This window comes from Pseudonaja textilis, chromosome 3 (genome assembly GCF_049901715.1).
Source record: "Pseudonaja textilis isolate UNSWEBS1 chromosome 3, rPseTex1.2, whole genome shotgun sequence".
In the NCBI taxonomy this organism is placed as follows: Eukaryota; Metazoa; Chordata; class Lepidosauria; order Squamata; family Elapidae; genus Pseudonaja; species Pseudonaja textilis.
Window position 1 is genome coordinate 86857409 of NC_141992.1, and position 23007 is coordinate 86880415.

Below are 23007 nucleotides of genomic sequence, written 5' to 3' on the forward strand. Positions count from 1 at the left end.
TCATATCCAAGTCAGAAAATACACAGTTGCCCCTTCCTGTGTTTTATGCAAAGCTGCCACAGACAGGTCCTACTGTGCAATTCAAAAGCAGAAACATTTGTACACTTCACAGCTTTCTGTAGAATCCCAAGAAGATTAGAAAAAAACAGCTCGTAGATGCCCAGGTCTAACATATGCGAAAGGAATGTCTGAGGTAATTATTCAAAAGTCACAGTCTTCCTTTCACCTTGGAAAGCTATCTCCATGGAAACTAAGCCAACATTACTCATAGTAACCACAGTTTTTGTAATGTCAAAGGAAACTATAGTGATTCTTTACTTTTTGCTGCAGCATGAATTTTCCTGAACAATTTAACCAGTGACTAATACTAACTTTACTTAATGTAATTAAGGGACAGTTTTATTAAAAGGAGAGTGGATTTTTTGCTGAAAGGATAAGAATTAAATGTCACTATTAAAAGCCACCATTGTTTCGTGCTTTTTTTATTTGAGATGATATTATCTGCATTCCAATCTAGAAGCACACAAAAAATGGTATAAAAATTTAACACACACACACACACCCCCCTCCATAACTTAAAAGATATGGACTTGCAGTATCCAGAAAGTTTTCTGGTTGTATCTTACACTGACTTTGAATTTTTGGGTAATTGCAAAGGTCATGTCTGCAAAATTATAGTTTATGACCCAGATCTAAATTGCTTGCCAGCTTAATTCTTAAATCCATTTAAGAAAATGATTTTAATCTTTAACTCCATAAATAGCTTAGGGCTTTCTGATGACCATGTCATTAAGGCTACTGTATATGGGTTGCAAAAATCTGAATAATGGGTACAAAACTGCATTCTAGGGGTCATCTGGATTTTTCTAACCTAACTAGTGTAGCTCTTTCTCTCATTTTTGGAGTAAGAACACTCCACAATTATTATGGACCACAGGTAGTAAATACAAGTAGTCCTTGACTTACAACAGTGCATTTAGTGACTGTTCAAAGTTACATGGCCCTGAAAAAAGTGACTTATGACCATTTTTCTTACTTACAATAGTTGCAGCATTCTCATGGTCATGTGATCAAAATTCAGATGCTTAGCAACTCATATTTATGATGGTTGTGATGTCCCGGGGTTGTGTGATCACCTTTTGCGAACTTCTGATGAGCAAAGTCAATGGGGAAGCCAGATTCACTTAACAACTGTGGCTAGAAAGGCCATAAAATGGAGCCAAACTTACAAAACAACTGTCTCACTTAGCAACAGAAATTTTATGAGCAAAAGTCATAAGTCAAGGATTACTTGCATCAAAATATTTGTGACCAATTTTTAAGTTAAAGTTTATAATTTTATGAACTTTTTATTTATTTTTAGTTCAATTCATCAAATGACAAAATATTAAAACATTCTGATACCTTGATTCATTCCCTTAAAGTACAGTGCGATGTTTGTTTCTTAGAAATAATTCCCTCTGAATTTAGTGGGAGAAAGAGGTATACAAATTGGCACACGGCTTCAGACATAGAAATTCTAAGCTCATTTTGTTAAATAAACCCTGACCCCACCTGAGTCTACAAGACAAGTTTCACTGACAAAACTTAGTATTAAATTTACTTAAAATCAGTATTTTAAATGCCAGCTACAATAATAAGAGTATAATCAATAAATATGGCCTTATTGGTTATTTAGGCATTTAGAAATCTTTTAAGTTTATAAAAAATACTGTTTATATGACTGAGGACAACATATTTGGTTTTATTCATCGATTGAAGGGATTAAAAAAATAGTAACTGAGCTAGGCAGCTTTTTATTCAAGCTTGTTTCTTACTACTTTTCCCTAAAAATAGATTGGTAAGGAACATGACAATAATATGAAGTTCCACATGTACAATTGCATTAAATACATGAAATGAGGATCCATGAGAAAGCAATCTGTTTTGATCAAGGGATTTCTCATTACCTACATATCATTATGGGGACGTGGTGGCTCAGTGGCTAAGACGCTGAGCTTGTCAATCAGAAAGGTCAGCAGTTCAGCGGTTCTAATCCCTAGCACCACGTAACAGTGATCTCCCATTATTTGTCCCAGCTTCTGCCAACCTAGCAGTTCAAAAGCATGTACAAATGCAAGTAGAAAAATAGGGACCACTTTGGTGGGAAGCTAACAGCGCTCGGTGTGCCTTCGGCATTTAGTTATGCTGGCCACATAACCACGGAGATGTCTTTGGACAGCACTGGCTCTTCGGCTTTGTAACGGAGATGAGCATTGCCCTCTAGAGCCAGAAATAATTAGCACATATGTGCTAGGGGAACCTTTACCTTACATATCATTACTGTCTATTTCTTGTGTTCATTTTGGTCCTGTTTGATTTAAGTTCCTATTTATAAAATATCCTTTGAAAAGATTGGATGTTAGAGTCCAGACTTCTTCTGAAGTCAAGGAACAGTTTTCAGTGGACTTCCTCCATCCTTCCTTAATTCTGTGGATTTCCTCCATAGAATCAATACAAATCTCATGCCATAGGACAAAACCTATGAGTTCCACCAGTAAACACTACATAGATATATCACTATGCAGGCGTATAACTGCAATTATACGTTCTAGACTTTATTAATGAACACTAACTTAGCATACAGGCAGAGTGTTGTTTTGAATAGCTGTAGGCTATACATAGAACATAGAATCAAAAGGCTGAAAAGGACCTCTGAGTTCTTCTGGTCCAACCCTCTGAACAATTCAGGAGTCTTACACCATGCCAGTCAAATGGTTGTCTAGTTACTGAACGCTCTATTTTTGAAAACATCCAGTGAGCATCCAGAACTTTGGGAGGCAAGTTATTCCATTGATTAATTGTTCTCACTGTCAGAAAATTTATCCTTACTTCTAGGTTGAATCTCTCTTTAACAAGCTTTCACCCATTACTTCTTGTTTTGCCCTTGGGTGTTTTGAAGAATAAGTCAATCCTGTCTTCTTGTGACAGCCCCTCAAGTACTGGAGGACAGTAATTAAGTCACCCCAAATCCTTCTCTTCAATAGGCTAGACATACCTCAATCCCTCAACATACCTAGTTCCCTCAACTGTTCATCATATGGTTTAGCCTCCAGACCTTTTATCATCTTTGTTGCTTTTCTAGTCCTTGACTGATTACTACAACTGGGACAGAACTAAGTGAAATGATGATTAAACAAGATGCCCACATGACTGCTTCACTCAATGATTGCAATCCCAGTTGGGATCACTGTGTAATCTTCTCAGGTTGTTAAGTGGACAGAATGGGAGAGTTGACTTTTGGGTTCAACTCTCTCAATTTGCAAAGGGGGAATCCCTCTGAAGGGCTGCAGGAATAGAGCTCAGATGTTCAGGATCTGAACTCCGTTTGTTCAGCCAACCGGAGGAATTCCCATCAAGCAGGCAGCCTTTTTGCTCTCAAAGGGCTGCCTGCCACAACAGGGAGGGGGAAATCTCAACTCCATGTGGAACTAAGAGTTCGTCCTGGCAGGCAGCCCTTTAACTATCAAGGGATTGCCTGCAAGGAGGGAATTTCAGCTTTGCAGCAAGCAGCAAGAACTTGCAGGCTTTCCCTACCGGCTTCCCCATTGATTTTCTGGGGAAGCCAACAGACAGGATTGTAAATGGAGAATGCATGGTTGCATTTGGCAACTGATTGCTGCCAAACAGTTGGCAACAAATTGCCAAGCATGGCTGGAAGTGCTTTATGAACCAAAATGTGCTCATTCCATGGCCAACATGATTCTGGGCTGTTTTTAAACCAACAATCATAAGTCAAGGACTACCTATGTAGACAAACACAATGCAGTACGTATGCAACAGTTCCTTCAGCTCTCTATTCCTTTTCTCTTTCTCTCTCACATAAGCAGACATTTGAATAAGGCACTCAAAATATTTATACTATTATTCCGCCCCTCAACACAAATTCATTAGAGTAACATTTCAACCCTGTCAAATGAACAACTAGCATAACATTTTAATTACAAGAGCAGATCTCCAGAAATGTGAACCACAGAATTGTTTTCTCTCATCAAGAAAAAAAAAATCACCAACACCTGCTTCATTATAGTGTGAATATATATACTGTATCACATATTGCCATGCTTCTGCCATTACTCTGATGTTTTGGAGAAATTGAACTTTAAAATAAAAAAATGTATTACAACAAGTCATGATTTCACAAATGTCTTAGTATTCCTTCATTGGGGAAATGTGCATATTTTTCAATTGGGGCCTACTATTTAGAATTTAAAATCTTATTTTAAATTATAATATTTGTCTTAATTTTAAATTATTAATAGAGTGCCATAGATTATTCATTCTATTAGCACTTTTTCAAAAAGTAATTTTAAAAGTACTGGATATTTTTGTAAATCTGTATATCCAGGAAATAGCATTTGTAGATAACATTGCACATTTACCCTTCCTTCTTCTTGTAATGTTCATTTGAAAATTCTTCTAGTTTAGTATATTTCTTTCCTTTCAAGTTAATTTTGAATATTTTTTATTACAAAGTATTTTATCTTTCCCTAAAATATTTTTTAAATATTTCTTTTTCCCTAAGATATTTTAAGAGCTGCAAGCAGCCACAAGACAGAGCACATATTCTCTTCATAATAGCTTCAGGTGAAATAGTAAAGCAACATATTCTTAGTCTTTTATTTATATTTTAAGTGGAATATTATGAAATGTCATAAATAAACAAATAGCCCTGAAACTGCCTGAGATTTGAATAGTCAACTGGGGTAGGATGTATCAGTGGAGTCTTAACATTTAACTTATCAGTGGAGTCTTAACATTTAAACAAAAGCATTAACAGTTTACAGGTGAAAAACACAGTTGCTATGTCAAAATGTATAGTTCCTTTCATCCTTATTACAATACAGGCCTTGCCTAAGATTATCTGGACTGAAATAGATTGGGGAATAACTAGACCTCACATTCCCATCTAATGAATACAGGGTTATGGCAGGCCAGTTAAGGACTGGCCGCTGGACAAACTGAGTAACAGGGCAAAAATTCAAAAACAGCTCACAAGAATGGGACAGTATTATTCCCTTAGCATGCTGAAACCTCCCTTTATTAGGTTAGCAATTTAATATAAAAAAGACTTCTCTGGAATCTGAAAATTAGTATTGCAGCTGATTTGGAAAAACTATAGTGAGTGACTGGTTCTTAATACCATAAACTTGCTTCCTATTTCAGAAGTCCTACAGCTTTTTTTTTTTTTTTGCTTATCCCATTCCCCATCTGAACCGAAGGAGGAATATAACAATTTTCAACAGTAAATGTATCATGTCCTAATGTACTACCTGCAGCTAGAAGAGTTTCTGTTCCATTTATCAGTTGGCCCTTAGAGATGTGAACTATTTGAAACAAAGTATTAACCTCAATTGCTAAGACAAGCACACTGCGGGAACAAAGGAAAATTAAATGCCAAGCAGTCTTGGAAAGAAATTCACCAATTGTTATCAAAATGAATTGCTTGTATTTATCTCAAAGAAAGCTAACTTCGAACTTCATGCAATCCACTCTCCAAAAAAGGAATATTATAAGCTTTTAAATTTTTCAATACGTATGTGCACAGAAATACACTTTATATTGAATAGTTTATCTACTTATCAACTAGGGATATTAGTTCTGGGGATTTTTTTTCCCTCAACAAAAGTGTTAATGTGGGCCACTTAAATAGAGAGGTGAATATGTATATATGGATACACACACAGGGCAGAGGCTACTCTCTAAAACTGTTCCAATTATTGTGTAGACTCCTGACTATATTCAGTAAATTATATGCACACTTTTAATCCTAACAAGCTTCTTAACTGTCTAGAATAGGGCAAATCTCTAGCTCAGAGGCACCCAACTTGTGGACTGTGGCCAATTACCGGGCTGTGGGTTGTTGGCCCCTGGGCCGCATGAATTGCTGGCCAGTGCAGGTGTGTGTGCATACGCGCACCCCCTACTTGTGCGTGCTAGCATTGTGGCATTGTGCAGGTGCTTTCATCACAGAGCACACACTCCCAAAGGTGCTTTTTCAAGAGGCAACTGGACTTTGTTTTTAGAATAGAATAGAAAAACGGATTTGGAAGGGACCTTGGAGGTCTTCTAGTCCAACCCCCCTGCCCAGGCAGGAAACCCTACACCACCTCAGACAAATCGTTATCAAACATATTTTTTAAAATTTCCAGTGTTGAAGCATCTACAACTTCTAGAGGCAAGTTGTTCCACTGATTAATTGTTCTAACTGTCAGGAAATTTCTCCTTAGTTCTAAGTTGCTTCTCTCCTTGATTAGTTTCTACCCATTGCTTCTTGTCTTTCCCTCAGGTCCTTTGGAGAAAAGCTTGACTCCCTCTTCTTTGTGGCAGCCCCTGAGATATTGGAACAATGCTATCATGTCTCCCGTAGTCCTTCTTTTCATTAAACTAGACATACCCAGTTCCTGCAACCGCATTTCATATGTTTTATCCAGTCCCCTAATCATCTTTGTTGCTCTTCTCTGCACTCTTTCTAGAGTCTCAACATCTTTTTCACATTGTGGCAACCAAAACTGAATGCAACACTCCAAGTGTGGCCTTACCAAGATATTATAAAGTGGTATTAACACTTCCCGTGATCTTGATTCTATCTCTCTGTTTATTCAGCCTAGAACTGTGCTGGCTTTTTTGGCATCTGCTGCACAAACAAATGCTGGCTCACATTTAAATGATTGTCCACTAGGATTCCGAGATCCCTCTCACAGTTACTATTATTGAGCAAGTACCACATATACCGTACCTGTACATTTTATTTTTCTTGCCTAAATGTAGAACTTTACTTTTTTCACCATTGAATTTCATTTTGTTAGATAGCACCCAATGTTCAAGTCTGTCAAGATCCTTCTGTATCTTAAGCCTATCTTCTGAAGTATTGGCTATTCCTGCCAGCTTGGTGTTGTTTGCAAATTTGATGAGTTCCTCATCTATCCCCTTGTCCAAGAAGCTTCTTCAGTTCTGACTGGATGGTGGGGGCTCCCTTAAAATGGGCAGGCTGCCCCGCTGGCAGAAAAACACTTTGATGCTCCCAAATCCCCTTATCTAGGTCTTTGAGAGCAATGCTTGAGAATCTGTGATTGGTTGCTGTGCTAACTTCCCTCCCAGAACTAATAGGGAAATATTGTGCCTTCTGGCAATTGAAGTATGCACCTGGGCTGTTTAAAAAAACCACGTGGTGCTTTTAGACCCTTAAGGACTGTTGGGTGGATAGACAAAAAAAAAAAAAAGATTTAAAGCTGCCAACACCACTCTATCTCTGAAAAATAGAGGAGCAATCTAGCAGCCGTCTATATCAGCAGAGACTGAATAGAAGAACTGGGGATGATGGCCCGGAAAGGGGTGTGTCTTCAGATTTTCTATTCAGTATATAGCCAAACAGAGCTGAATACATCCCATACACGGATCCTGTCAAAACCATTCTGGAGAATGGAAGGATTTATATTTCTTGCAGACAGCTGGTTTTATAAATCCTTCCATTCCCCACCATCCAGTCAGAGCTGAAGAAGCTTCTTGGATGACAAGCAAAAAGACTTCAAAGAAAAACAAGAAAGTCCAGTTGCCTCTCGAAAAATCTCCTTTGGTTCAGAAGAGAATATTTTTAAGGAGTTCATATCCGCTTATATTTATGGAAGACAGCAAGAAATGGGAACCCATAGTTTCCTCTTGGAGATTTCTTTTAAATTGGCAAAAATGAAATGTATAAGATGAGAAAAATGTTTCAATTAGGTACACTGTTTCTCCAACAATACTGCCTCCCCCAATAGGAAGTCCCAGCATGTTTTATAGGCATGAAATGAAATTAAGCCCCTCCCCCCAAATTAAGGCCTATATTAAAACATGCGAAATGGGGGGGGAAATGGCAGGGGGGCTTGCTGTTAGGAAGTACTTTTGTTGCACACCCGGATATGGTGCTGCCTGTGTTGACCCTGATACAAAGTGCCCCACTAACGCCGAGGTCAACATCCAAGCCGTCGCCGCCCACCCACCCGAAGATGCAAGGTGGGGAATTAAGTCACCCCCGAAAAGACGGCCTAGCCGTTTTTTCGGGGCTCAAAAAAAAAAAAAAAAGACCCGGCCTTATTATATGAGAAACACGGCAGCTAGAGCCAAATTTCTCAACAATTCATAAAACTGTAAGATAGCCATTTATCTGTTGTGATATTTTATATCTCTATATTTTTCTGTTACATTTTGTAACATTTTATGCTACACAGGTAGTCCTCAACCACAACTGAGCCCAAAATTTCTGTTGAGACATTTGTTGAGTGACTTTTGGCCCATTTTACCATCTTTCTTGCCACTGTTGTTAAGAGAATCACTGCGGTTGTTAAGTTAGTAACACGGCTGTTAAGTGAATCTGGCTTTCCCCATTGACTTTGCTTGTCAGAAGGTTGTAAAAAGGGTACATATGACCCTGGGACAGTGCAATCATCATAGATATGAGTCAGTTGCCAAGTGCCTGAATTTTGATCTGGTTACCATGGGGATGTGGCAATGCTCGTAAACGTAAAAAATGGTCATAAGTCACTTTTTGTTTCAGTGATGTTCTAATGTCAAATGGCCATCAAATGAATTGTTGTAAGCCAAGGACTACCTGAATAGTTTTAATATGAAAAGCCTTATAATGGCTAGACCCCTTGACCACCAAATTTCATCAGGAGGTACCTTCTGCCACTGTTGCTATAATTTTCTTTTTTTGCATTATCCTGTTGATTTAGCTCATGTATAAAAAAAAGGCATTGATGCCATTTTTAAAAATCAAAATGTATCAAAATGCTGTAGAAGAGGAAGTTATAACAAGGTAAAGAGAGACAAAAAGTCTGTGATACTTTTCTCTCAATTCCAGAATCTACAATGAAGTGTTCTTGCCCTTTTGCCTGTTTTCTTATGCTTTAGATCAGGGGTGTCCAACCTTGGCAACTTTAAGACTTGTGGACTTCAACTCCCAGCAAAGCTGGCTGAGGAATTCTGGGAGTTGAAGTCCACAAGTCTTAAATTTGCCAAGGTTGGACACCCCTGCTTTAGATGTCTTTAACAAGGTTTTGGACCAAGATTTATTTCATATGGTTGCTTTTCTCTCTAATCTTTCATTTAAGAAGATTACCTGAGCAGGTCACCTCATTTGGATTTTATATATGCATGTATTTTTCCCATGATGCATTTGTGTGGGTTTATGCTTAGGTTCATAATTCATTGCACTCCTACCAAAGATCTTGGTAAAAGTTTTTCATTTATCCAATTTTAGTTTTTTTGAATAGGGAAATATTCTCAATATTTTTTGGGATGGGTGGGTGCTTAATTATTCTAAGCCAGTCTCTGTCTCTTTCCCCACTGCACCATCAAAATAGTCTTACTCATAATGAACTGTTCTCAGCTATTCTCCCAAACATTTATGCTGGACACAATTGTTGAGCACCGCAAAGAATGTTGGCAATGCTCCCTTGTTGCCTTCTGTGCCAGCTGATTGGAGGCAGTTATCCCACGGAAGCAGAAAATATACCAAATTCTATCCAACTTTTCTTTTTTTTTGCAACTGCACACTGGATAGAAAAACTAAGAATCGATATCAAATATTCTTGGACTAAATTCTGGATTTTAAAGCTCCAATGTTCCATCCTTTCTGTCACTAAAAATCCAGATTTCATCAACTGAATTATATAATAATCAGTTTAAAAACATCAACACTTCTCGATACTGCTACCCCTTCATCCAAAACACAGAGTAAAATACTAGGTATCTGCTATAATATTGACTTTAATCCTACACTGTTCATTCAGCTAAACAGATAGTAATTTTTAAGGCAAGTACTTGTCAAATACCTTAGTGACAGCATCAGAAAAAGTCACTGAAATATTTCCACTATGTTTTGTATTTCTACAATTGCATGCAATTACATACAACTGTAACATTCAAATTGAATAGCAATAACAATAGCATTTATACTTATATACCACTTCATAGTGCTTTACAACCCTCTCTAAGCAGTTTACAGAATCAGCATATTGCCACCAGCAATCTGGGTCCTCATTTTACCAACTTCGGAAGACGACTAAGTCAACCTTAAGTTGATCAGAATCAAACTTCTGGCAGTCAACAGAATTAGCCTGCAATATTGTGTTCTAACCACTGTGCCACATAAGCTCATAACCTCTTTAAAATAGTTATTTGATATCAACAACTTCCAACCCAAAATTTAAATAAAATATTAAAGCCATTTCAACATGTTTTAATCAAAGCACAAATGAACAGATTATATGGACAGATAAATTACACTCTTTTAATCAAAAAGCATGGGAAATCAGATCCAGACTTAGAAGAGATTCATTTAAGTCATCCAATCGTGCCTAAGTTGTCCCACTGATTCAATTGCACTGACTATTCATACTAAATTTGAATCCAAATTTGTATAAGCGAGACAAAAATCTTAAATAAATATGCAAAACACCCATCTTTTCAATTACCAAGATTTTCGAACTGGAATGATTCAGGCTGTTGGGGCAATAGGAAAGAACTATATAATTCATCTCTTCAACTCTGTAGCTCTTTTGTATTTTCAGTTTATGATCTTTTACGTGCTAATGTATTGAAACTGGGGGGAACCCCCAGTAGTGCTTCTAAGAGTACTAATGCTACAAGGAACAATCAAGAACTAACACAGAAATGCCAACACTCACCATTTGAATAGGTTTCTTGTGCAAGTCTCTCTCTGTTACCAGTTTCTCCTGGTCCGTAACATAGAGGCCTTTTTGTGCCAAAGCTTGGATAACAGCATCATGACCCAGGAGTGGCTTAGCAGCATCACTCTTCAGGATGAGACTTCCCGCACGACAATAAAGTTCTGCAGACAGCAGCAAGTTAACCACAGGAGGTTTAATATGTTCCTGGTCATACTGGTCTGTATAAAATGGTTCTCGAAGCTCATCTGGTATATTTTCTGGAAAAAAAACCACACATGCCTTGAGTTAAACATGACTAATTCTCAAAACAAGTACATAATCTGTTCTAAATAGCCACAATACATTTTAACGACTTCATAATTGCTGTAATATCAACATCAATGTCTAAATTCTAAGCCAACATTCAAATTATATGAAAAATTTGCCAAGACTTAATCACTTATCTTGTTTCTTAGAAAGTAATAATTTGGTAGAATAGGTGGTTGTATGATAATGGGAAAAGATAGCTTCAAAGTTTCTGGAGAGGATTCATGGTGAACAAGTGGGGATAATGGAGAAAATTGGCTTCCAGATGGTGAATTTTGGCCAGCTGGATAAAGGAAAATTTGTGCGATCATCCACTTGTACTCTAGACAGGTGGTCCTTGGGAAAAAGAGCAGAAACTGAGGGGGTTTTTTGGTTGGCTTGTGAGTTAAATGACTGGGAGTGGGGAATTTAAATCAGGCTTACAGCCATACTGTAGTCTATATTACACCTAAACAGAGATTTTCTGAGCAGCAGGCAAGAAAATTTCACTTGGTAGGTTAACATTCTTTTTGGATTACAAAGAGAAATAAAAGATTTAAAAAGATTTGACAAAAAAGCTTAACCAGGAATAGATGTAAGAAATATGTTCATTGATAAGAGATGAGATATAGAAAGAAGAGCTCTTTTATTGAAATATTGGAGAAGATGATAAATTAATTGTCTGTACTTGTCTGGAGGCAGGGGGAAGTCATGTTTATACATATATATATATTTATTTTATTATATATTTTTCTTTTTCTCTGCACTATTTCTCTTGCCTTTTTGTACTTTTAGTTTGTATTAGTTTTTTATATTTATATTTGTAAACTTTAAAAAATATTTTTAAAAACTGGGTAGCAAGTTCGTTAAATCATTTGATATTAAATTGACTGAATCACTTATCGATACTCATCAAATACCAAATTCACAGCTTTGAATAAAGAACCAATGAAAGATCTTTAAAGATGAAAGAGTAGATAAAACGAAGTTAAAAAGTTGCAAAGCTCTGTAAAACAAGTGTCTGGAAATGTAAAGCAATTTAATAACCAAGTAGAAATTCTCAAAAATAAGACATAAGTGAGAGTTCGAAAGAGAATCTGGCTGTATTGGAATTGGAAGAGAAGGAATTTTGTTTGATATTTAGAGCAATTCCAGAAGAGTCTGGTGAAGATATTAAATAAAAGGTTATTTACAGCAATTTTTAAAATGCTTTCGCAATGTCAAGTCGTTGTGAGTGCTTTCACAATGTCAAGTCGTTGTTGAGAGCTGAGTGCTCTCTGGCGAGCTGATCTGTGTTCTGATGGCAGTCTTTGCCAATTTGCCATCCGAATAATGGGTCTTTTGAAAAAAGAATCTAGAAATGATTTAAGTTCTAATCCAAACCTGTTTAATTTCTCCTAGTCCAGCCAAGGAACAATCAAGCTGCCTACCTCACGAAGGCTGAGCTAAAACTGGGGGATGCTAAGGAGGAGTACATGGAGGAGGAGGAGGAGCGTCCTATCAATCAAGCCCAGCCTATCAGAACTAAGTCTAACCACCTCCCACTGTTGGATGCTCGGAGCAGTTCATTGGAGAAGGTTATTTACAGCAATTGCTTTAAATTGGGATGAGGATTGAGAGGCAGACAATGATAAAATATATAGAATAAATACAAGATTTGCAAGAATAAGAAATACAAAATATGAAACCAGCAGAGGTTTCAACTGAACTCTGTCCAGAAATTAAACATCTTTAATAAAATTATATATTGGTAGTGATGGGGAGATAGTTTCAAAATATACATCTCCTACAAATTCTTTTTCTCTCTTTCCCTATCCAACCACAATCTATTGGAGTGAGTTTTCTACTTCTTTCAAGAATTAAAAAGTCTTGAATAAAAACCTATTTTAAATTCAATTGATAAACTCCTAGGTTATGGCAACTTCAGGAAAAAAAGGGGGGTTTCAAGTATGAAACTCACTCCATTAAATAAATAAAGTTGTCACATATGCCAGTATGTAAAGAGACCACATAAAGTGATAAGTTCTCCAACATGCTGATTTATTCTGTGGGGAAGAAATTCTACGAGTCTGTGTCAGAAGTGATATAATATAGAAACAGTGTACTATTTCAGTAAGAACAGGACAGCTGTGGAAACAAGGCCTACTTGTTAAATTTATGACTTGCCAATTCAACTCTTCAGCCTGGAATATGAAGAAACACAAACTAAACGTGACAGAACTATTCCATAAATTAACAGGTTTAAGAAGATGCTTTGAAGACTGAAGTTGAAGGACTTTTTAAAACTCTGACAGCACTATTTGCCTTTTCAAATACCCCTGACTGGCTACAATAACTGAAAAAATAATCAGGCCAAATGATTAAAACACTTTTCTCACCCAAAAAGCTGTACAATGTTGCAAAAAAAAATCTGATCATGAATCTTTCAAATCATTTACAACTGACTTATATAAACACCAAAAACATGATAGAACAGCATGAACAAAAAATGTTCCACAATGTATATAGAATATTATGAAACTTTTAGAAAGACTTAAAAAGAATTCTTCCATTGTTAGAAGCTGAATCTTTATATGTATATTTGTGCCCTAGAATAAATATCTTAAAAGCACCTTTTGGATTCTACAAGTTATTATCAGTAAAGATTATTTTTAATGAAAAACATTTTACAATTCTTTTTGATGAATACTTGGAACAAGATGAGAATTGCAAATATATTTGCTTTCTCCAATTTCTCTCCACTTTGAAGGACGAAATCATTTTAACTTTTATTGCAAAAATATATCACTGAATGCACAACCACTGAATTACACATTCAGGTGAAAATATGGAAACTGAATTGTGTTGATAAAATAAACTTATATATAGTATTTGATTTTATATATTTTTATTAGAATATGTAAAATCTTATAAAGTTTTAAATTTTGCTTTTAAATTTTTTTGGAAAGCAAAATTATAAATGTAAACATTTTTTTTTTGTCCTGAACCTCTTTTCAATTTGCCCCCTTTTCAGGTTTGCTCTTCATTCCTCCCTTCCAAGAAAATACGGCCACCATCAAACTTAACTTATAAGTAGCATAAGAATAATCTTATCAGATACTTGGGGGGAATCTCTCTAAATTATTTAGTTGAAATAGATTTTGATATTTAGTGCCATGATTTTGGTTCCCATAATGTCCTAGATGTTCATTCCAGTGAGGATTATGTGATATGAGTGTAACACTTACCAAGGCGACTCAGTAAGCTCTGAGTGTGCATGTACTATCCTCTGAGATTTCTATATAAAATGTCTTGCATCAATTTTTTGTTGCAGCTAACACAGGTCATCCAAAGGTAATAACTTTTTACTTAAAAAACACCTATGCCACTTTTAAAACCAAGTCCTTCAAAGTGTGTTCCACAAACAAAAGGAACAGAGTGCTAATAATTTCAAAATAATCATACAACTAAAGCTACACTACTCCTCCCTAAAACTAAGCTGCTTAAAATACAAGCAAAGACACTGCAATTAATATAAGCATAAGCCCTTCAAGGCAAAGATGTGAACTTTGCACTGACTCACACATGAAAGGATGTGTATTGTCTCACTTATAAAAACATGCAATGATGCGAGTAAGCCAAATGAAGTGCACTTGCCCTGAATGCACATGTTTTCTTTACCCTATAGCAGGAGTGTCAAACTCGATTTCATTGACAGCCACATCAGGGTTGTGTTTGACCTCGGGGGCCAGGGTGGGCGTGGCCAGCTTGATGTCACTTGTGTCCGGGGTGCCTGTGGCATCCTGAGCCCTCTGCCAGGGAAAACGGAACTCGGCTGGGCCGATAAACTGTTTTCACTGGCAGAGGATTGCAGGAGACTGTTGCGGCTGAAAAACGGGGCATTGGAGCCCTGAATATGGGCCTTCTGAACTCCATTTTCACTGGCAGAGGCACTGCAGGCCAATCCTTCACTGTTTCCAGGGCAGCCCTATGGTCCGTATCTACACACCACGTGGGCCACATGCGGCCCACAATCCTTGTGTTTGACACCCCTGCCCTATAGCTTACTACCATAGATTTAATGTAAAGATGTTGTGAGTTAGCATGATTTGTCCTTCAAAGGTTGAAGTCTTTTGATTTCGCTTCATTAATGCCTAACATGCTTTCTTGGCATTGCATTCAGTCTCTGAATCTGATTTTGGAGCATCTGCTCCAGCAGAACCTATAGAATGTCAGCCTCAGGAGACACAAAGCTAAGAATCATCTGAGACTCATCAAACATATCAGCATTAAGATGATGACGTTAGGCCTCCCAGCCCTGCACAGCAAGTAGAGCAATGAGCAGAGAAAAAACATTCTATGAGACTCCTTGCCAAGCAAGGGAATAACCCTCTTGATTAAAGACAGTTGGCTACAGCATGATTTAAGAGGCAACTCTGACCCATGTTCCTGTGTTGGAAAGAACTTATTTCCTGCTTTGGCGTGTCATTCCTGTGAACCCTGGTCATGAAACTCTGATGTTGGACTGGCTGACAAATCTGACTTGGCTATTTGATATTCTGACTGGATTTGACTTCTCTTCTGTGCATTCCTACTGAAAGTGAAACTACCTAGGCAAGCTTTCTTCTGCACAGACTCTGCTTGGTTTACATTCCTTGACTATGTTATCTCCTAACTTTGAGTAAATTGCTAATCTCCATAGCAACGGTGGAATGTGTAATTGAAACCTGAAGTGGCATACATATATACATGAATTTGGGAAAAGAATAAAATCTTGAAACACATTTATCTTCAAAATAAGCAGTAACTAATCAAAATATTGCCTCCAGTGTGCTTACTAGTTTTTCTTGAATACATTTGTTAGTCTCTTTAAAGTGAAAACAATGTGATCTTATAGAATCTTCCTTAGATACACATTTGGAAAAAAATTATGAGAATTTCAAGTATACATCCATTACACATAAGGAAGATGATATTATTAGATATCCAGGGTCTGGTGAATAGGGCTAGGCAAAAGTGGTTCAAACACTTTTTAAAACTCCAGAACTTCCAGATAATTTTTAGAAACAGTTCGGACATAAACCTCCCCAATTCACAGGAATATAAGAAGGAAGGAGGTACAGAACAATCAAACTTGCAAGAAGATTCTGTTATTTTAGTTGATGTGTGTTGATATAGTCAATTTGCTGGTGTGTGATCTTGTGGATCAATTTTATGCTCTAGTGGGGACTAGAGCAAAGCTAAATTAAGACATTCAGTACTTGAGTATTTTCAGCTTTGTTTGATTTCAACATATATCACAAATGATTCCAATATTGTAGATTTGACTGACAAGGGTGTTAATGAACCACAATAGCTCCCCCTCCTCCTTTGTCCTAAAAGATTAGGTTAATACTATAGTTTATTTTCAATAGACAATACAGGTAAACAAGATGGGTCAATATTTTAAACAAACCTTAAATATGAAACAGGAGGACAGATTATTAAAATATTTTTTATTTAACAAAATAGAATGAAAATGGAAAGGCAGCCTAATTTTTGTTGCTGTTTTAAGTTTTGTTCTTTTTGAATACTTGGCATTGTCATGTCTACTCGAGCTCAAATATTATATTTAAGCTAAAGTCAATATTCATCTTCATAAATTATGGACAATTTCTGCATCACCTGTGTCTCCAGTCCATTTTATGTGGCTTTGATAAAATCAAGCTTTTGAAATGTTCATACTGTAAGCCATCTAAAATTTGGTGAGTAGAACAGCATACAAATTATTGTAAAAAAAAATGGTAGTTTATGGTAGAACAGGCTCAACAAATCAGTAATATTTTTTAATTTCATGAAAATTTTATGCAGCACTGTCCATGGGGAAAGTAAAAAAATCAAGATGAGGATCTTGACAGTGCGATGGAAGCTCTGCCCCTTTTTGTACCTATGCCAATGTGGCATCCTTGGTGCTCTGAAAGTTTGGCTGTTTCTTGCAGACATTTCATTACTCAGCTGGCAATATCATTAGTGCTATTTGTCAATGTTGCATAAATGTACAAAGAGACAGGGTTCTGATCACTCTACCATAATTGCCATGTTGTCTTTTTAAAAAAGTCCCTGCAGTTGCCATTGATTTTAGGTTAATGGGTTGGCATTAAGGAAGAAACAATCCAGTATTTAAAACAACGAGTAACAAATAGCTTACTGAAATATGGATCTCTAATTCATATTCATCATGAATATTGGATAATCGGGAATTCTTATTTCCATTTTCATAAGAACAGGACCTGCACATGGTATTAAAATGGCAATTTTACAGTAAGTTCCTTTACAGCATGGAGGGATTTGTGAACAAGCTCTCACTTCAAGTTCACAGTTCACTAGGAAGTCCATACTAAATTTGGTAAATGAATGCTCTGTGCTGATTTCGCCTCTATTTCAGAGAGCTTTGAAGTCAGAAAGTTGATAAGCAGTTTAAACTAGCGGTTTGGGCAATCTAGCTCACCATAAATATAATGCTGGTTATGATTATCAGCCCAGCTGGTTCCAGACATAAGATGATAACATCAGGAAGAGATTTGCCTTCCATTTTCAGAAGGCACTGACCACAGAAAGACTAAGTCTTGATTATAGCAGGACAGCCCAAACCTCCTATCCCAAAGAAGTTTTGGCATAAAGAAAAATCAAGGTTTGCACTGCAAAAATTACTGTAATACCCTGATGGGCAGCTTTGCTATTTTCTTTTTAGGAGTGGAGCTCTGCATTTTCCCTGTCCAGATGCGATGGAACAACTCCAGTCTCTTCCTGCCTCAGCCTTGTAACCTTCAGTTGAGCTCCTTTCCTTTAATGACAGTGCTGGGCTGCTACAATTCCCTTATGTGTCTGCTCGATATAGTACAAAATGTTCCCAAGTGCAAAAGTAAACAAAGGTCTTTGAACAGCCATACCAAATTGCTCACAAAGACAAATAAAATTAATTGAAAGATATTTTTTCCTTTCATCTCAATTTATATTCTAATTATATCACCCCCATTCATTCATTTCTAAAAGCAACATACCACAGTGCGGTTTAAAACTGGGAACTGATGGGAAATTTCAAACACATAGTTTAGAGAAATCTACAGTACACAGTCTGTACAATATACTACACAAGGATGGATCCAAATATAAAGATAGAAATAAGGAAGCAGTATCTAAAATTCATCTACAGGGTACCTAACACTTGTTCTAGAGTATTGTAATGGTTAAGATGGTGTTTCTCAACCTCAGCAACTTTAATATTTGTGGGTTTCAAATCACAGAATTCCCCCAGTTGCAGTTGGAAGTCTGTACATCTTAAAAGTTGTTATAGTTGAGAAACACTGGGTTAAGGTCCAAATTAGGGCCTAGGGCAAGGGCTGTCAAACTCATGAAGTGCAGGCTGGATGTGTGTCACGTGCTGGCCATGCCTATGGTTTAGCGAAGATGAAAAAAGTCATGATACATCACGTGACGATGCTGTCATGAGGTGTGTTTGACACCCCTGGCCTAGGAGATCTAGTTTGAAGTCCAAACTCTGCAATGGAAACTCATTATGTAATCCAGAGGTGGGGAACGATGGCCCCTTAATGACTTGTGGACTTCAACTCCATGGCTCAGGAATTCTGGGAGTTGAAGTCCACAAGTCATAAAAGGGCCATTGTTTCCCCACCCCGATGTAATCCTAGGTGCTTCACAGAATGTTTGTTGTGAGGGGGAAAATGGAGGAGGGAATATTACCTTGAGATCCTGGGGGGAAAATGGGGAAAAAAACCTAATAAATATAAACACACACTTTCAGTAGATAAGTGAAGTTTGAAGTACTATTAATTTTCAGCACATTTTCTATTCTCAGTCTTATTTAGAGTCACCGAAAAAGATTTACTTGTAGCATTTGGCAATATAATATGTTGCTGCTGCATTATATCTTGTGATTTAGTAACACAGAGATGGAACAGGGTCTTCCCTTAAGCATCTAAGACCCAAGCTATATATCGTAATTAGGATATAAACATATCATATTCAACCCAGAAATAAAATGAGTAATTAGTATGTCTGCTGCATTATAAAAATTCTAAATATCTCTATGGATAATTCAAAAAATGAATACAGCTGCCAAATTGAAACCAAATACGAATATTCAAACTTATTTCAAGAGCAAGTAACATTATCGTATTAAAATACTTCTATACTGGACCAATATAGAAATTCCATAGGAAACTGGAGCATGAGTTTGATCATCCAGAATAGATCAAATGCTCCTGCTTCACTATACTTTTATTTTATTTATAAGATTTACATGCCTTTATATGTTGTTTTCCTTCTGGAACTCAAGATGACATACATAATGTTTCCTTCTCCTGAGTCTGCTCCATTTTAATAATCCTGACAGGTATTTAGGCTACAGGTGATTGGCTTAACTTCACCTGGTGAGATTCTACAGCTGAAGGAGGACAGAAACTGCCTCTCCCATTGCTAGCCAATACCTTATACCACATTGGCTTTCAGGGTGCCTAGTAATTAAAAGTTAATTATTGCTTCTTTATGTCTATCTTTTGATTGCACTCTACTTAGTCTATTTTATATGGAGAAGCAGATTATATATAATGGATCCCTCTGAATACTTTTTTTAAAAAAAGATTATGGGTTCCACTAGTAAACTCTGGAGAAGTTTTAAGATGCAGGATAGTAAAAAGAGCACACTAATTATTTAGATTAGAGAATCCCATTCATCTCTATACTTTGCACAGGCATCTGTAATATGCCATAGTAGTATTAAAAAGATGCGCACCATTACATGTAATCCTCAACTTACGACAATTGAGCCCAAAATGTATGTTACTAAGAGAGGCAGTTCTTAAATGAATTTTGCCCCATTTTACGACTTTTCTTACCACATTTGTTAAGTGAATCACTGCAGTTCTTAAATTAATAACATGGTAATTAAGTGAATCTGGCTTCCCCACTGAACTTTGCTTGTCAGAAGGTCGCAAAAATGACCCCAGGACACTGCAACCATCATAAATATGAGTCAGTTGTCAAGTATCTGAAGTTTGATCACATGACCATGGGGATATTGCAATGGTCATAAGTGTGAAAAATGGTAATAACTCACTTTTTTCAGTGCTTTGTAACTTTGAACAGTCACTATGTGAACTGTTAAGTTGAGGACTACCTGTATATCATGCAAATGTTGCAATTATGCAGTGACACGATGCCTGATGCAACTGCACAAGTCATGTTAGGATGTCACAATGCAACTTCATAAATTGTTGTTCCTTTCCCCCACAGTCACCCACATGATTCCTTGTTCAGGAGCAGAGCTAAGTGCCATGAAATAACCGTGTCTCACTTGGATTGAAATTCAATGTGGTCCTTCTTATTCAGCAAATGGCTGACCTCAAGCAGTTAGTCAAGGACAAAACCACTGCAGAAGATTGTTCAGATGGAAAGGACAGATAGATACAGGAATATCTTCATCTCAGAACAACCCCCACCTTCATCTAAAAAGGGAACCAGAGCAAGAGAAAATAAGCATCTCAAGAAGTCAGGAAGCAAGCAGATATACCTTTTGTTATTCCGAAGAATGATTGTAAATGTTCCAAACTCAACTGAATAAGTCTGAAAAACTGAATAAATGCTAAATTAACTACTTCATTGTGTAAATTAAATCTGTCGGTCCAACATTCTACATTGGCTGGACTGATGACAGTTTTCCGACTGCTGTTATACATAAATATATACATGAATAAATGTATTTAAATCAACAGTGGGTACACAGATTCCTGAATAATAAAATGCCACTAGAAGTCTCCCTTAGTTTACGCAGAAATCTTTGTTTTGAAACTTTGCTCAATTAGCTGAAAACTTTTAGACAACTCAAGTATATTATTATGCAACTGGTCTAAACAAGTTATTTGAAATGACAGGCAGAACAACTCCTTTGGAGAAAGAAAACTTACTAATGACACTTAAAACTACTCCATCATATTAATTTTTGCAGTCTTTAGGAATCATATTAGACCTAATAGCAGGACATCCTCTGTGAATAAGTATCTTTTCTGGGAAAAGAAAATTCAGAAATGCTGCACAGGGGAATGAATTTAAGCCTTCTTCTTATATATGGAAGTGTCTATTCCTGATATCATCAGAGGTCTACGTTAGTTTTCTAAACCTGATTCCCTTCATAATATGTTAGGAGACCAACTCTGAGAATTTCTCTACTGAGTATGCTGCAGAATTCTTGAGAATTGTAGTTCCAACACAGATTACGTTGCAGTCATAGCAAAGGTGCTGTAATGTGAGAAGTCTTAATCTGGTTGGTGGTTTTCTGAAAGGCATCATGTTGAGAAAAACTGTTCTAAGTCGCAATATGATTTACAATATATGATTAGCCTTGTCGTGGCAACACAAGCAATTTTCAGATGCATGGATTTCAGTTGTTACATTTCTACAGTTAAGCAAATAATGGCCCAGTGAAATATGTGAACCAGGTAATCCTGTCTAGTTCAGCCCTTAAAACCTTGTGTCAAATGGATCCTTCATAGAACACATAACAGATTTGACAATAAAGTTAATAAATCCTCTGAAACTAGTTTAGGGTTATATAAGGTCTAGAAATACAAAAGCCATGCCAGCATGCAACCAATTAAGACATGTCTGTCTGTGGAAGAAATGCTGCCTTGTGCTTATAATGGTCACATTCACATATTGCTTTAATCCAGAACTAGCTTAATAAAATATTTATTGTATATATACCCGCAGCTGGCAAGGTTTGCAAACTAGCTGAGTTCTAAAACATGATTTACAAACAACAGTAGCTCAATTCAAACTGCATGTTTGGTTAAAGCCAAGCAAGTCATGGATCTGTGAATCTAGCTTTATAGTTCTCCTGAGTTCTTTGAAAAGAATGTGAGCCATTCTATTAAGATTTAATTTTTAGTCCTAGACTTGTTTTCATAAGCACTGTCCAAAATCCTTTGTTCTTTTCATCCTACCAGATTTTAAGCTACCACATAAGTAATTAGATTGTAGGAGGAAGTCCCTTGTTATTTCAGGTGCAATGAGAATTAATTTCAAACGTAATACTTCAATAGAAAGCATTAACCTATCAATGGGATAGGTTGGATAGGTCATGCTGTAAAGTGAGAAATCTCTGATAAATGAAAACAATTTCTATTTATTATTTATAGGGTTGCTGAAGTATTTATATTAGCAATGGATTTAGCATTTGTTTCATCCAGATGCAGGCATATACAGTCACACAGGCATCAAAAAGGGAGCAAACGATGGCAAGTATACAATAATGCCATCGTGCAAATTCTGCGGGGTACATACTTGTAAAAAACATTGTGACATAAATCACATCAGAATGATTATGTCATTATACATGTCATTCTGATACATCACAGCTTGTTACTATGGATATTGCTGTGTAAGTTAAAATGTGCTTATGCTTCTAATTACACTTTAAAATAAAAACAGGTACTTTGAAACAGCACAGGTAATCCTTGATTTACAAACTTATTTTTAGTGACCATTCAAATTATTTTATTTATTTAGCGTATGGCATGCAATGTCAGGGAAATCTACACATGCTAGACACCCAATGCAGTCCTGAGAGCCTAGATTGCTAGTTCATGCTGTTTGGTGCTTACATGTCTAACCTTGATGCACCGTGGGGAGTGAACTATCTTTACACCAGCATCTCTTGGCTACCTGGCTTTTCTGGGGTCCTCTGCTGGTTTTGCATCATTTTGCAATGCCTCATATGTGGCCAGGTGCAATGCCGGTGTGATGACTCAGGGTGGGATACAAAATAAACACAGTCACAAAAACAAGTGAAGCCCCTTTTATTCCTTCACTTTGCTTCAAAGCTCCAAATATCCTTGACTGGAGACAATAAACTCCCCCACAAGTAGTTACGAAAAGGAGGAAATGCCATTTAAACTAAAAATGCCTATAAATTATAAAGAGTAAAAACAACACAAACCACACTGAAGCAATTAAAGGAACCAGGCAAGGTAAGGGC

General features: G+C 36.8%; 1 protein-coding gene across 2 annotated transcripts in view; it reads right to left on the reverse strand.

Moving 5' to 3' along the window:
- CAMSAP2 (calmodulin regulated spectrin associated protein family member 2) overlaps positions 1 to 23007 on the reverse strand; it is a 79377-nt gene that overhangs the window by 48685 nt on the left and 7685 nt on the right. For both annotated transcript variants that reach the window (XM_026700448.2, XM_087930301.1), the window contains exon 2: positions 10710 to 10969. In XM_026700448.2, the coding sequence (XP_026556233.2) occupies positions 10710 to 10969 (260 nt within the window). The remainder of the gene's footprint in view (positions 1 to 10709; positions 10970 to 23007) is intronic.